This window comes from Bos mutus, chromosome 23 (assembly GCF_027580195.1).
Source record: "Bos mutus isolate GX-2022 chromosome 23, NWIPB_WYAK_1.1, whole genome shotgun sequence".
NCBI classification, from domain to species: Eukaryota; Metazoa; Chordata; class Mammalia; order Artiodactyla; family Bovidae; genus Bos; species Bos mutus.
In genome coordinates, this window is record NC_091639.1 from 20,012,207 (window position 1) to 20,026,948 (window position 14,742).

General features: G+C 44.7%; 1 protein-coding gene and 1 long non-coding RNA gene across 3 annotated transcripts; one reads left to right on the forward strand and one right to left on the reverse strand.

Moving 5' to 3' along the window:
* Positions 1-378: 378 nt before the first annotated feature.
* On the forward strand, positions 379-5,767 carry LOC106700691 (uncharacterized). Of its 2 annotated transcripts, none has more exons than XR_011462381.1 (3): positions 379-490; positions 721-806; positions 3,744-5,767. It is a non-coding gene; the product is annotated as an uncharacterized lncRNA (long non-coding RNA). The 2 variants fall into 2 exon arrangements; XR_001351346.2 differs by lacking the exon at positions 379-490 and adding an exon at positions 500-646 and having other exon boundaries at positions 3,744-5,766.
* A 6,061-nt stretch (positions 5,768-11,828) lies between these two features.
* Positions 11,829-12,872, reverse strand: H1-1 (H1.1 linker histone, cluster member). Its single transcript, XM_005892219.3, has one exon. The coding sequence runs from the start codon at positions 12,856-12,858 to the stop codon at positions 12,202-12,204; it is 657 nt and encodes a 218-aa protein (XP_005892281.2). The 5' UTR covers positions 12,859-12,872; the 3' UTR covers positions 11,829-12,201.
* Positions 12,873-14,742: the final 1,870 nt, after the last annotated feature.

Sequence of the window (14,742 nt, forward strand, 5' to 3'; positions counted from 1 at the left end):
CCGCTGTATGGGGTCCAGGACTCCGCGAATTTCGCGAACGGGTGGGGGCTGTTCTATGAGGATGAGGAGAGGAGGGGGGTTTAAGTTACATATCCTTTCCCTGCCACTGTCCGTGACGTATTTCAGGAAAGTTCTGAAAGAACTAGATCACGAGTTTATTTCTTAAAAAGATGTTTTCCATGTTTTGTTTGTTGGTAAGGACGACTCGTCTTTCCTCATTTGTGATTCTTACACCCGAAATTCGGTTGTTCACGAGACGCATGCACAGAGACCAGCAAGTAAGGAGCCGCTGTGAAGGCAAACCCGTCGCTGTAGCGACGCGACTCCGCCACAAACCTAAGGAGAGGAAATCTCGCGATGCGGGATTCCAGCGTCTCCAGCGTAAGCAACGCAGCTCAGAGCCAGGGCCCGCACGCCGTGTGGGGTCCCGCGACCTTTGCTCACCGCAGAAGCCCCGCCCACAAAGCTGGTCCCGCCCTGGCCGCCGCGAGTACCGTTACCGCCCCCGCTGCCCCGGCTACTAACTTTACAAGCCCTACGTGTACCCCACGCGTAACTTGTTTCTCGGCTTCTCTGATTGGCCAGCATTCCTTGCTCAGACCCAGCATCCTTTCACCTGAGAGTTCACTCCGCGTCCCTAGTCAAAGTGAGGGTCTGAGGCTGGAATCGCAGCAAGCATCTTGGGGGTCTTTGCTGATTCTTTTTTCATTTCTCTCTCAGGGCGAGAACTCTGGGAATGGAGCTGATCCAGGTGGGCTCGTCAGGTGACGAAGATGGAAACCCCAGGTCTGCCAGCAAGAAAAGAGGTAGGATGAGTAAACACAGTCCTAGGGCGGGTGGCAGGAGGGCGAGGGTGAGGCTGGTGTGGAGTCCATGAACCTGCAGTTCCTTCTAGCCGCGCTTTGTAGTTACTGTTTTGTTTTGTTTTCCTGTGAAAGACTTCAAATAGAAAAGTACAAAAAATAAGTAGTGGAAATCTGCGTATCCAACCCCCGGATTTTTAAAAGCTAACATTTGACTTACTGCTGCAGATTGTTTTTAGAGAAATAAAAAGGTGACGCGCTGAGGGAAGAACACCACCTCTCTCTCTTAGGGGTATCCATGCTTCTGGAGATAGGTTCTATTCTCCCAGTAACTGCTTTTGTTAAAAATATCAAAAAGTATTTTCCCTAAGATTAGATGGATATGACATAATTTCCATGAAGTTTTAAGGTCAAGCAAGGCAATATCCAGCACTCCCTGGTGTCCTTGGGTGTTCCCTTGTGACTCAGCTGGTAAAGAATCTGCCTACAATTCGGGAGACCTGGGTTCGATCCCTGGGTTGTGAAGATCCTCTCGAGAAGGGAAAGGCTGCCCACTCCAGTATTCTGGCCTGGAGAACTCCAGGAAGTCCATGGGTCGCAAAGAGTCACAAGATTGAGTGACTTTCACTTTCACTAAAGCAATATTAAATGCTGTCTTGCAGCACTGACCTTTTATATCTAAACTTCTGTCCCTTGCCTTTTTCCCCACGTGGTATTGATTTTGTTTATCTATGTAGATACAGGCAGTGTAGCCCATCCCATTGAAAGAATAAATCATAATGTGCTCCAGTGTCCCTCTGTTGAAGAACATTTAGAAAAACATTTAGGTTGTATACTTCCACAGTGTGGAGAACTGGCAGACTCTGCTACTGTGATCTCATGCTGTTTCTAAGATGTTTCCCAAACACCTTTCAACATGTGTGTAAGATCTTTCCTTGTTGCTGTATGTCTAATTTATCTGAAGGTGAAGTCGCTCAGTCGTGTCCAACTCTTTGCAACCCTATAGACTATAGCCTACCAGGCTCCTCTGTCCATGGGATTTTCCAGGCAATAGTACTAGAGTGGATTGCCCTTTCCTTCTCCAGGGGATCTTCCCAACCCAGGGCTCGAACCCAGGTCTCCCGCATTGTAGACAGATGCTTTACCGTCTGAGCCACCAGGGAAGTCCTAATTTATCTAAATCCTATCTAATCCTAGTGCTCCTCCCTCAGGTGTGTGCATCTCTCCTTCCCCTCCCTCCCATCCAGTTTACCTTTTCACCCTCCCAGTGGTAAACCTTCAGATTCCAACAGTTACTCTTAATAAGTGCTGCCAGATACTCTGATGTGGCATAGTGAGAGATAGGACATAACAATATGATGTCACCTAGGATTCAAGTAGCATAGTCCTTAACCTCACGGTTTCCCTGGTGACTCAGATGGTAAAGAATCTGCCTGCAATGCAGGAGACCTGGGTTTAATCCCTGGGTCGGGAAGATCCTCTGGAGAAGGGAATGGCAACCCACTCCACTCCAGTGTTCTTGCCTGGAGAATCCCATGGATAGAGGAGCCTGGTGGGCAACAGTCCGTGGGGTTGCAAAGAATCAGATACAATAAGCGACTAACACTAGAGAGAGCTAACTCTAGCTGCTGAGCAGGAACCCTAATATAGACCAGGTGGTTCGAGTTGGTGATCCCATTTGTATGAAGGCCCAGGGTATGTGCTGGGGTGGGGAGGGAGAGAAGGGAGAATCTAGAAAGGGCCTGTTCTCCAGCTCTTCCCATTTACTTGTTTCAGTAAGTATAGTCTTACCATTAAGTATTGATGTTTTTAGTTTTGTCTAACCAGTATTTTCTTTCGAAATTAAAGTGTTCACTAAAGTTTAACATATGTTTATATCCCCATATGAATGAGTTTATCTGATAGCTTTTTCTTGATAGATAAGCTGATAAATGATAAGCTGATAAATGAGGACAATGTGAAACAACCAGAATAATGGAACTTGGAAAGTTGAAGGGTAGCTTTTGTTAAGGAGGGCAGCTTTTAAAACCATAGGCTAAAATAAAATTTAGAGGTTGTTTTTAATTTTAATTGATCATGCTACTGTTTATCCCCTTTTTTCATATATAATAATGAGTTGATTATACAGTTCTTAATGTTGTATTGTGCTTAATTATCCTTAAAATAATTGTCACCTCCATTCCAGCCAATAATATAATAAAAAATCAACTTTATTGAAGGATAACTTATACACAATAAAATGTACCTGTATTAATTATATGTCAATGAGTTTTATAGACCAGTATATGTAGTTACCACCTTAATCAAGACACAGAACATTTCCATCAGCTTAGATAGTTTCCCTGTGCCTCTTTGTAGGCAATTCCCTGGGCTATATATCAACTTGGAGAAAATTAACATCTTGACAATTTTAAGCCTTGATTAGGGTGGTGGTAAATGCAAATGTACTTTTGTCAAAACTCATTAAGCTGTACATTTAAATTATGTGTAGTTTACTGTATAAAAGGGATTTCAATGAAATCGAAAATAAAGATCAAAAATAAAAATTACCTCAGCTACTACCTTTTATTATTGACATGATTCATAATCATGAAAATCATTTGGCTTGTACATCTTTTTATCAGTAGGCTCTGTGTTTGAGGTGCTGTACTGGTTCATTAGTTTCTTAATATCTCAAAACCAATCAATTGATGCTGGCCTCTGTGATGTGGCAGGATTGGGAGATGGGTCACAGCCAGATGATGAAAATCAGTAAAGCACCTGTGTCAGAGATTTTTAAACTTTTGTTAAGTACGGTCCCTTTCCTCTTCTTCCTGGATTCAAAGTTAGACTCCTGCTAGCCCCTTCTTGTCAAATGACTGAATATTAGTTTGTAGAAGGTAGGCAAAAGTGGTGTGTATCCCTTCAGAACTGCCAGTCACAGTTCTCCATCTTTTTTAGAGTCTGTGGGTCAGAGACTATCCCCAGGGCATCCTTGGAGCCATGACCTGAAGAGAGACAAGCCACAGACTGGAAGGAGCTACATTTGCATCACCACTGGAGAACAATCACCCCCAAAGGATTTGGAGAGAAGTCTTCTCTAGTACCCACTTTTAAGTCCCAGATGTATCTTCTTTTATTCTCCCAGCACTCAGTGTAGTTGAGGGAAAATTCTAGATTTCCCATAATATCTTGGTCATGAAAGTGAAATGAAAGTTACTCTGTCATGTCTGACTCTTTGTGACCCCATGGAGTGTAGCCAGCCAGGCTCCTTTGTCCATTGGAATTCTCCAGGCAAGAATACTGGAGTAGGTAGCCATTCCCTTCTCCGGGGATCTTCCTGACCCAGGGATAAAACCTGGGTCTCCTGCATTGCAGGCAGATTCTTTACTGCTTGAGCCACCAGGGAAAAGGTCTTTATGTATATGCAAGGCAAAGCAGATCAGGACCAGGAGAGCAGGCTGAGAGCTGTAAGACTCCACAGGGTAAGGGAGACCTTGTAGAAGTGCAGAGCAGTAGAAGGTGCAGAGGTGAGCATTGCCATCAGGATGGGTCTTTGGGGCATGCCAGCATCTACCAGAGACCGGAAGGACTATTTAGAGAAACTGATAAAAAAAACTGTAGGTTACTTACTGCTGTTGCAAAGGGTTGGGCTTAGAATGATGGGTAAATCAGGCATTAACATCTTCATTTTACTAATGAAGAAATTAAGTTTAATAGAGAATAAGAGTGTTTGTTTTTGTTCCTGTTACAGTACTTAGTTCATAGTAGATATACAGCAAATATTTGTTGAGGGAATTCCCTAGTGATCCAGTGGTTAGGACTCGATGCTTTCACTACCTTGGGCCTGGGTGAGATCCCTGGTCGGGGAACTAAGATCAAGCCAATAAATAAATAAGTAAATAAATGGATAAATATTTGTTGAATGAGTGAATGATTCTCTAGTCTAAGACCTTTAATGGTTATGCCTTCTACCAAGAATTGAGAACTTTCCTAGTTGGTAGTATATAGAGGGGTAGGGGACTGGGAAGGAGGACAGACACCTTGTAGTTGGGTACAGAATGTATGTGCTCTCTGGCCCTACCACTCCCCATTGCCTTAGGACTCATTCCATTTACACATTAATGTCATCAGTCTCTCATGGGCTTTCAGTTTAGTTCAGTTGCTCAGTTGTGTCCGACTCTTTGCGACCCCATGAATCGCAGCATGCCAGGCCTCCCTGTCCATCAACAACTCCCGGAGTTCACCCAGACTCACGCCCATCGAGTCAGTGATGCCATCCAGCCATCTCATCCTCTGTCATCCCCTTCTCCTCCTGCCCCAATCCCTCCCAGCATCAGAGTCTTTTCCAATGAGTCAACTCTTCGCATGAGGTGGCCAAAGTACTGGAGGTTCAGCTTTAGCATCATTCCTTCCAAAGAAATCCCAGGGTTGATCTCCTTCAGAATGGACTGGTTGGATCTCCTTGCAGTCCAAGGGACTCTCAAGAGTCTTCTCCAACACCACAGTTCAAAAGCATCAATTCTTCAGCGCTCAGCCTTCTTCACAGTCCAACTCTCACATCCATACATGACCACTGGAAAAACCATGGCCTTGACTAGACGGGCCTTTGTTGGCAAAGTAATGTCTCTGCTTTTGAATATGCTGTCTAGGTTGGTCATAACTTTCCTTCCAAGGAGTAAGCGTCTTTTAATTTCATGGCTGCAGTCACCATCTGCAGTGATTTTGGAGCCCCCCAAAATAAAGTCTGACACTGTTCATCTGCATATCTGAGGTTATTTTGGGCTTAGTTGTGTGGAATCTCTTCCTATACTTCTGGAGTTGTCCCCACCCCTATCAGTTTGCCCTCTCCCATCTCCTTCCCATTGCCTTCTCCGCCTCTCCCTCCCGTCCTGCTGTATCTATCCACATATGTCTTCTGTATTTTTTTTTTTAATGTTATAAGCATAAATCCTTAGGCAGTTGTGCATAATATGATGAACCTGGAGCCCTAATCAAAGAATGGAGTTGTGACAGATACACCTTCTACAAGTCTATGTTACACATAATAAGATATATAAATATTGTAAGGGCCCCTGTGGCTCAGATGGTAAAGAATCTGCCTGAAGTACAGGAGACTCAGGTTCGATCCCTGGGTCAAGAAGATCTCCCAGAGAAGGGAATGACAACCCTCTCCAGTATTGTTGCCTGGAGAATTCCAATGGACAGAGAAGCCTGGTGGGCTACAGTTCATGGGATTGCAAAGAGTTGGACATGATTAAGTGACCAACAGATCACATTAAATATTATTGTGCTGCTTCTGCTGCTAAGTCGATTCAGTTGTGTCCGACTCTGTGCGATCCCATAGACGGCAGCCCACCAGGCTTCCCCGTCCCTGGGATTCTCCAGGCAAGAACACTGGAATGGGTTGCCATTTCCTTCTCCAATGCAGAAAAGTGAAAGTGAAGTCGCTCAGTCGTGTCCGACTCTTAGCAACCCCATGGACTGCAGCCTACCAGGCTCCTCCTTCCATGGGATTTTCCAGGCAAGAGTACTGGAGTGGGGTGCCATTGCCTTCTCTGAAATATTATTGTACCCCGTGGTTATTAGGCAAACGCAATAAGCAGTGCTTAAAAATTATAGTTAATGTAACCCTTATAAACATGTCAAATTTTATAGTTAGAAGTGTTTACTAGCTGCTATTAGCTACCTGGGCATCTTGTATGAGTTATTTTATTGTATTTTCTTATCTGCTGCAGGAGGGGTTGGAAGGCATTGTCTTTAAGGAGCTTTAAAGGTCCATATCCAAGGCTCTATGACTGTATGATTACCATTTGGACAGGTAAAAGCTAAAGCAAGGGAAGCAGGGAGTGATACAGTTGCAGGGTGAAAGTTGCGTGATGCTAACTGGGCAGAGTTCTCCCAGAAACATCTGGGACCACTTAGACCCATTTCTATGGAAATCTTGAGACCAGATAATTGGATGAAGCCTTACATCCCCATCCTATTCCCTTCTGTCACTGTCCAAATTGTCACCTCCTGGTTATGATCCTCCCCACAGTCTGCTTGTTATCCTCTCCACTGGGACCCCAGGATCAAAGGATGACACCCCTCATACATCACAGTACATACACAGTGCTGTGGGTCCGTGAAGTGTGGGAAAGAAATTGGTCTGCATCCCTTCATGCAGGGCGCAGGCCTTCTCCGATGAAGGTTGCTTTTTGAGGAGGTCTCTCCTGGAATTTCTGCTGGGTTTGGGAGCCAATCGCCTCCCCATGCTCTGCCTTGGCAAACAGAGATTTCTCCTTCCTCGTCATTTCTGTTTTGCCACAGTATCAGACCTTGCTTTTACCCAGGACTTTTGCCCTTTTTATAGAGAAAACCAAAGCCATGGATAGGAACTCCACCAACATGCAGTCAGATCTATGTATTGTTATGTCTTGCTGAAATATGGGAGGTAAGATAATGAAGTTTTGGCCTTAACTGGGTTTTGTTTTAGTAGCTGGAAGACAGAGAAACATAAGATTAGTAAGCTTTCTACTAGCCATCACATTTGTAATTCATGCAATAATCCAAACTATATGTTCAGTTCAGTTCAGTTGCTCAGTCGTGTCCACCTCTGCGACCCCATGGACTGCAGCGCCAGGCCTCCCTGTCCATCATCAACTCCTGGAGTTTACTCACACTCATGTCCATTGAGTCGGGGATGCCATCCAACTGTCTCATCCTGTCTTCCCTTTCTCCTTCTGCCTTCAATCTTTCCCAGCATCAGGGGCTTTTCAAATGAGTCAGCTCTTTGCATCAAGTGGCCAAAGTATTGGAGTTTCAGCTTCAACATCAGTCCTTCCAATGAATTTTCAGGACTGATTTCCTTTAGGATGGACTGGTCGTATCTCCTTGCATTAAGGAACTCTCAGGAGTCTTCTCCAATACCACAGTTCAAAAGCATCAATTCTTCGGCGCTCAGCTTTCTTTATAGTCCAACTCTCACATCCATACATGACTACTGGAAAAACCATAGCCTTGACTAGATGGATCTTTGTAGGCAAAGTGATATCTCTGCTTTTTAATATGCTAATTTACAAACCTTCAAATCAGTTGAAACTTAAATGTGTCCTATCTGATAACAAGTGTAAGAACACATTTAAAAGTTTTTAAAATTAGGATTTGATAGAAAATTCTAAATAAATTTGATACAAAAGTAAATATAGTCCTTATCCTAGTAAAAAAAAAAAAAACTTTTAATGGGTAACCCTGTTTCTAGTCACGTAGAAGTAGGGAACATGATGGTTATTAAAGGCCTCCAATTTCCACCTTCTCTGTTGTTAGCCTGCCATCAGCCAGAGGCCTCCCTCTGCTGGACAACTCTGAGAACACACAAGATTCTCAATCCATAATTTCTTCTCTCCTTGTTCTAAGTGAATACATCCCTTTGGGGGTCCTCTTGAAAGTGCTCTTGAAGTCCTGCACCCTGACATTTTAATATCACCCTTGTTTCACTTGAATTCTGGAAGTATCGGCTTGTTGTCTTTAGGAAGGCCCCCTTTAGCTGAAAATCTCTTTCTGAGTTCTACCTTTTAAAAATCTTCCTTATGGAAGGAACAGGTTTGAGGTGCTCTGGCTACATTTGAGAAAGCTTCTGGTTTATTGGTGAAGATGTATTGACAGAATGAGAGATGATTGTGGGCTCATAAAAGGGGGCTTCTAAGATGGAGAGAAACTGACTGGAAACTCAGGATGGAGACAGAAAGAATCAGCATGTACTGAATACCTGCCGAGGAGTTTTAATCTAACCTGTACCATGTAAAGGTGAACTCCTGCAGCAGTGATAGTCTCTCCCCTGAGCTAGGTTCCCTCTTTTAAAACTGAGAGTTTAGCAGCAGTTTTAAATACTGAACTCCACAGCTGGGAGAATGGAACTGCCTTCACAATTGCAGGCACATTCTGTGCTTGCCAAGAGGCAAGCCTCTTGGCTTGTGCACAAAAAGCTTAATTTACAATAAATAAGCAAAGGGAAGCACAAAGAGGTGGAATAATGATTCATTTTTATGGACGATAAAATGTCAGGACCAGGTCTCTATCCTTTACCGTTCTTTATATTCTCCACCTCATTCACCCTCTTGGTGACCTCACCAAGTCTCATGACTTTATATGCCATCCATATACCAATGATTCCAAAATGTATGGCTCCAATTTAATTCAACTCCATCCTCCCCTAAACTACTCTGTCAAAGCTACTACTGACATCCATACCACTAAACCAAGGAACTATTCTCAGGCATCTAATCACTTTAGTTTATCAGCAACATTTAAACCCAGTTAATCCACTTGGCAAATCTCTTAGACTGCAAATTTCACAACAAAACTTCTGATTTACCCTCCCAGCTTCATCATAGCACACTTGCTTCTTATAGATGATCATTTTAGGAAAACTCATCTCATTCTTCTAGTTTATTCTTTCAGCCACATTGAGTTTGAGAGTTCAACATCTTAAGAAAGCATTGAACAAATTAAAAGAGAAAAACCACATGATAATATCAATTACATGAAGAAAGTCTCAGTTCAGTTCAGTCGCTCAGTCGTGTCCGACTCTTTTCAACCCCATGAATCGCAGCATGCCAGGCCTCCCTGTCCATCAACAACTCCCGGAGTTCACCCAGACTCACGCCCATCGAGTCAGTGATGCCATCCAGCCATCTCATCCTCTGTCATCCCCTTCTCTTCCTGCCCCTAATCCCTCCCAGCATCAGAGTCTTTTCCAATGAGTCAACTCTTCGCATGAGGTGGCCAAAGTACTGGAGGTTCAGCTTTAGCATCATTCCTTCCAAAGAAATCCCAGGGCTGATCTCCTTCAGAATGGACTGGTTGGATCTCCTTGCAGTCCAAGGGACTCTCAAGAGTCTTCTCCAACACCACAGTTGAAAAGCACCAATTCTGTGCTCAGCCTTCTTCACAGTCCAACTCTCACATCCATACATGACCACAGGAAAAACCATGGCCTTGACTAGACGGACCTTTGTTGGCAAAGTAATGTCTCTGCTTTTGAATATGCTATCTAGGTTGGTCATAACTTTCCTTCCAAGGAGTAAGCGTCTTTTAATTTCATGGCTGCAGTCACCATCTGCAGTGATTTTGGAGCCCCCAAAAATAAAGTCTGACACTGTTTCCATTGTTTCCCCATCTATTTCTCATGAAGTGATGGGACCGGATGCCATGATCTTCGTTTTCTGAATGTTGAGCTTTAAGCCAACTTTTTCACTCTCCACTTTCACTTTCATCAAGAGGCTTTTGAGTTCCTCTTCACTTTCTGCCATAAGGGTGGTGCCATCTGCATATCTGAGGTTATTGATATTTCTCCCGGCAATCTTGATCCCAGCTTGTACTTCTTCCAGTCCAGCGTTTCTCATGATGTACTCTGCATATAAGTTAAATAAGCAGGGTGACAATACACAGCCTTTTTTTTTTTTTTTTTTTTTTTTTTTAAATGGCGAACCGCTGCCTAAGCCTGCCATGGCTGGATCGGGCTCTGGCCACCGCTGCTCTTCACGTGCGACTTCACTAAAACGCGGCACTACACCCGCGCCTCAACTCTGGGGCGTTGGTTTCAATACACAGCCTTGATGTACTCCTTTTCATATTTGGAACCAGTCTGTTGTTCCACGTCCAGTTCTAACTGTTGCTTCCTGACCTGCATACAAATTTCTCAAGAGGCAGATCATGTGGTCTGGCATTCCCATCTCTTTCAGAATTTTCCACAGTTTATTGTGATCCACACAGTCAAAGGCTTTGGCATAGTCAATAAAGAAGAAATAGATGTTTTTCTGGAACTCTCTTGCTTTTTCCACGATCCAGCAGATGTTGGCAATTTGATCTCTGGTTCCTCTGCCTTTTCTAAAACCAGCTTGAACATCAGGAAGGTCACGGTTCACATATTGCTGAAGCCTGGCTTGGAGAATTTTGAGCATTACTTTACTAGCGTGTGAGATGAGTGCAATTGTGCGGTAGTTTGAGCATTCTTTGGCATTGCCTTTCTTTGGGATTGGAATGAAAACTGACCTTTTCCAGTCCTGTGGCCACTGCTGAGTTTTCCAAATTTGCTGGCATATTGAGTGCAGCACTTTCACAGCATCATCTTTCAGGATTTGAAATAGCTCAACTGGAATTCCATCACCTCCACTAGAAGAAAGTATAGCTGCCATTTAATTTAAAAATGTAGAAAACAATTGAAGGGAACCATTTAAATATAATGGAGATACAAAAAATTAATATGTTAAAGGACAAAACTTAATACCATGTTAATTAAAACCGAGAACTAAAAAGGGCTGACTGCTAAAAATATTATTCAAATTTACTGTGGAAATTCTTAGCAAATGCAGTACAAAAAAACTTAAATGGTTGGTATTCACATTAAAAAAATTTGCACCCTTTTATGTAAAGTTTTACAACTAATTGAGTTTCGTTAAGTTTAAGTGAGTAAACCGAGCTCAACATATGGTATTGTGTTTTTTCACCTTGGATGTGAAAAAAAGTAGTAATTAAACTGAATTCCAAAATTAAAACTTTGAAAGCTTTCAGAGCCAATTTTATAAAAGTGTCCCCAAATATCAATATTTAACGTGGTGTAGCACACCAGAGTTGAAAACCCTGCACGTGGAGAAATACTCTCTAGTTAGGCACAGAGTGGAAATTTCAATTATTATCCAATCTGGGCAGTTCTGATTCCAGGAACAGAGAAACCCGGTAAGAGCTTTTGGGCTTTAGCTCCCAAATTCCAGGGCAGCCAAGTTCTCGTGACCCTGGCGGGAAACTAGCTGACAACCTGCAAATGGCCCCGGGATAAGTCGGCTGAGCCTGGCCTCGATGGCGCAGCCTGAGGCTTGCAAGGCCTACCTGGTGAACTCGAAGACACCAATCTGAGCGCCGGGTTAGCCGGCGGATCACCGTCGTTCCCAAGGTCACCTTAAAAGCATTTCAGAGCCACCCAATTTTGGGGAAAGCCAACTTAGCGATAGCAGTATGGCCCAAGAACCTATGTCCCAGCTTTGATCTCAGATAACCAGAGAAATCTTTAATAGACAAATGAGCACATGGTACACGGACCCAGCCCTCAATCGTGCAGCTGAGGACTATTATGGGGTAGGCCCCCAAAGTTTCCCCGCTTGTTTCTGACATACAACTACAAATGTAAGCTTCAGGTTAAAATGGGACTAGGGAAATAGTCTGAGGCCAAAACCACAAGCTTCTAACCCCACAGCGTGAGTTTGACTTAGCCTCAAAAAGATTCTAATGTAGAACTAAGAGTGGCTTGCACATACTGTATTTGCATGAGGGCAAAAAAAGAAAAACAAAGTTGTGTGGTAATAAAGCTCTTTCTCTGAAATAAGTTGGTGGCTCTTAAAAGAGCCGTTGGTTTATTGGAAGCAGCTTCCAACCGGAACTCTTACTTCTTCTTGGGTGCTGCCTTCTTGGGTTTGGCAGCGGTCTTTGGCTTGGTTACCTTCACTTTGGCCCCTTTTGGTTTCACAGCCTTGGCTTTGGCAGGGCTCTTGGCTACTTTCTTAGGCTTCACAGCCTTAGGCTTCTTAGAACTCTTAGAGGACTTCTTTGTCAACACAGACTTTTTAGCTTTTTTTGGAATCTTGACACTTTTCTTAGCAGCAGCCGCCCCAGAGGCCTTTTTGGGCTTCTTAGAAGCGCTTGTTACCTTGGTTTTCGTTGCCACCTTTGTGGCGGTGGGCTTGGCATCCACGGAGGCTACTTTCTTGTTGAGCTTGAAAGAACCCGAGGCGCCGGTGCCCTTGGTCTGCACCAGGGTGCCTTTGCCCACTAGGCTCTTAAGACCCAGCTTGATGCGGCTGTTATTCTTTTCCACATCGTAGCCAGCGGCCGCCAGCGCCTTCTTCAGCGCAGCCAGGGACACACCGCTGCGCTCCTTGGAGGAGGAAACAGCTTGCACAATCAGCTCCGAAACTGAAGGGCCCGCGGGTTTTTTCTTGGCGGCTGCTGCAGCCTTAGCAGGCTTCTTCGCCTTCTTGCCAGCTGAAGGTTTCTCAGGGGGAGTGGAAGCAGCTGGAGCTGGGAGCGCGACTTCGGACATGGCGGAAATAAGGAAAAACTTAGTAAACCGCTAGACCCAACGAGGCAGTAAGATGCGGGTGGCTCCAGCGCGCGATATTTATAGGGCGGGGCCGCGCTGTGATTGGTGAGCGCTGGCGCCCGCCCCTCGCCCCCGCCCCCTGCCCTCCCAACTGGGTCTCGCAAGGCAGCGGCAGGCTGCTGGGGCCTATGGTCCTGCTTTCCTACCGCTTGCACCGAGGCACCCAGACAGCATCCTTTTCCACCCCTCACCCTGACGACGGTCGCCCAGTGGAGACGGAAATAATCCACTCCGCAGGGAAGGGTCCGGGCCATTACCATCAGAGGGTGCGACTTAAAAAAAAAAAAAAAGCAGGTTTTTTTGTTTTTGTTTTCCTTTTGGGGGTGGGAGGAAGACCTTTAAATAAGGCAATTGCATAAGAATCCAAGGAGTTTCACCTGAAACCTTGCCTCTAGGAAGCACTGGCAAGGGATATCAGTTTCTAATCTGCAATCAACTCAAAAGGTTACATCTTGAATGACTGAAAGGGAGAGCGGAAAGCGAGAGTATGTAGGCCTGGTCTGCAGGTTTGGGAAAAGTTCTCATTAATGCTACTTTCTTTCCTGGCAACGCTGAGTATGTGTGGTAAAGACCTGAGACGCGGATGCCCTTGGTCTGAACCAGGGTGCGTTTATTTGGGACAAAGGAGAATTGTAGAAAACAAAAGAATTGGTTAACACTGCAATTGACACTCAAGCTGCACCTGTGGAAAGCTTAGCCCGCAATTTCTGTAATTGCGACTTATTTCCACAGCCCAGTGCACGTAACACATTTTGGATCGCCTTTCATCCTCATAACATATACCAAGCTGCAAACCTAGCACACGAAAGACATCAAGTAAGCTCTGGGTGGACTAAACTGTGCCCGGACAGGCATTGCACCCAGGGAGGATGTGGGAGCAGGGGGGAAAGTTGCTTTAGTATGAAAATGAGAGAACACAGCCCCGAGATAATATTTTAGGGCACTCTCCCTTTAACTTGTCTGTGGCTGTAAAAGCAGCAACAATGCTAAAACGACTTCACAATGTGAATCAAACTACTGAGAGAATAAAACTCCCCTTTCACAATTCTGTCCTGGGCAATCTCCTAGCAGTAGGGAGAGTGAAGCAATGACAAGTCATTCCCGCGCGAGTGCCTGCGGTTTTCAAACAAGTCCGCACTGGTTTTAAAGACCCGAATTTCCCCCTGCTGCTGCTAAGTCGCTTCAGTAGTGTCCAACTCTGTGCGACCTCAGAGACGGCAGCCCACCAGGCTCCCCCGTCCCTGGGATTCTCCAGGCCAGAACACTGGAGTGGGTTGCCATTTCCTTCTCCAATGCATGAAAGTGAAAAGTGAAAGTGAAGTCGCTCAGTCGTGTCTGACCCTCAGCGACCCCATGGACTGCAGCCTACCAGGCTCCTCCGTCCATGGGATTTGCCAGGCAAGAGTACTGGAGTGGGTTGCCATTGCCCCCCAGTAACTCTCAAAAAAACCTAAGAGCTCGTTTCCGCCTTGTGGCCAATAATAAAAGGGTTCCAGACACAGGGAATGGCAACCTACTCCAGTATTCTTGCCTGGAGAATCCCAGGCACAGAGGACCCTGGCGGGCTACAGTCCGTGGAGTCGCAGAGTCCGACACCACTGAGCGCTCATTGGTTCGTCCAGACACGAGAGTCGCCCATCTTTACCCTTTCTTAACTGTCGTTTTCTTGAGTCTGTATTTACAAAACCCATTACGTAATTTCTAATAATTTGGAAGAGATAAGAACAATTGGAGCTAGGCGTCTTAGTTTAAAGGACAATTATAACACAGGTATACAATCTTCCTCCAAGAGGAAGGTTTCATAAATGAGCATTTCTGGAAAGA

Bases quoted from the DNA above. Each gene is read 5' to 3' on its own strand.
- H1-1 (XM_005892219.3), bottom strand. From the start codon at position 12,858: ATGTCCGAAGTCGCGCTCCCAGCTCCAGCTGCTTCCACTCCCCCTGAG.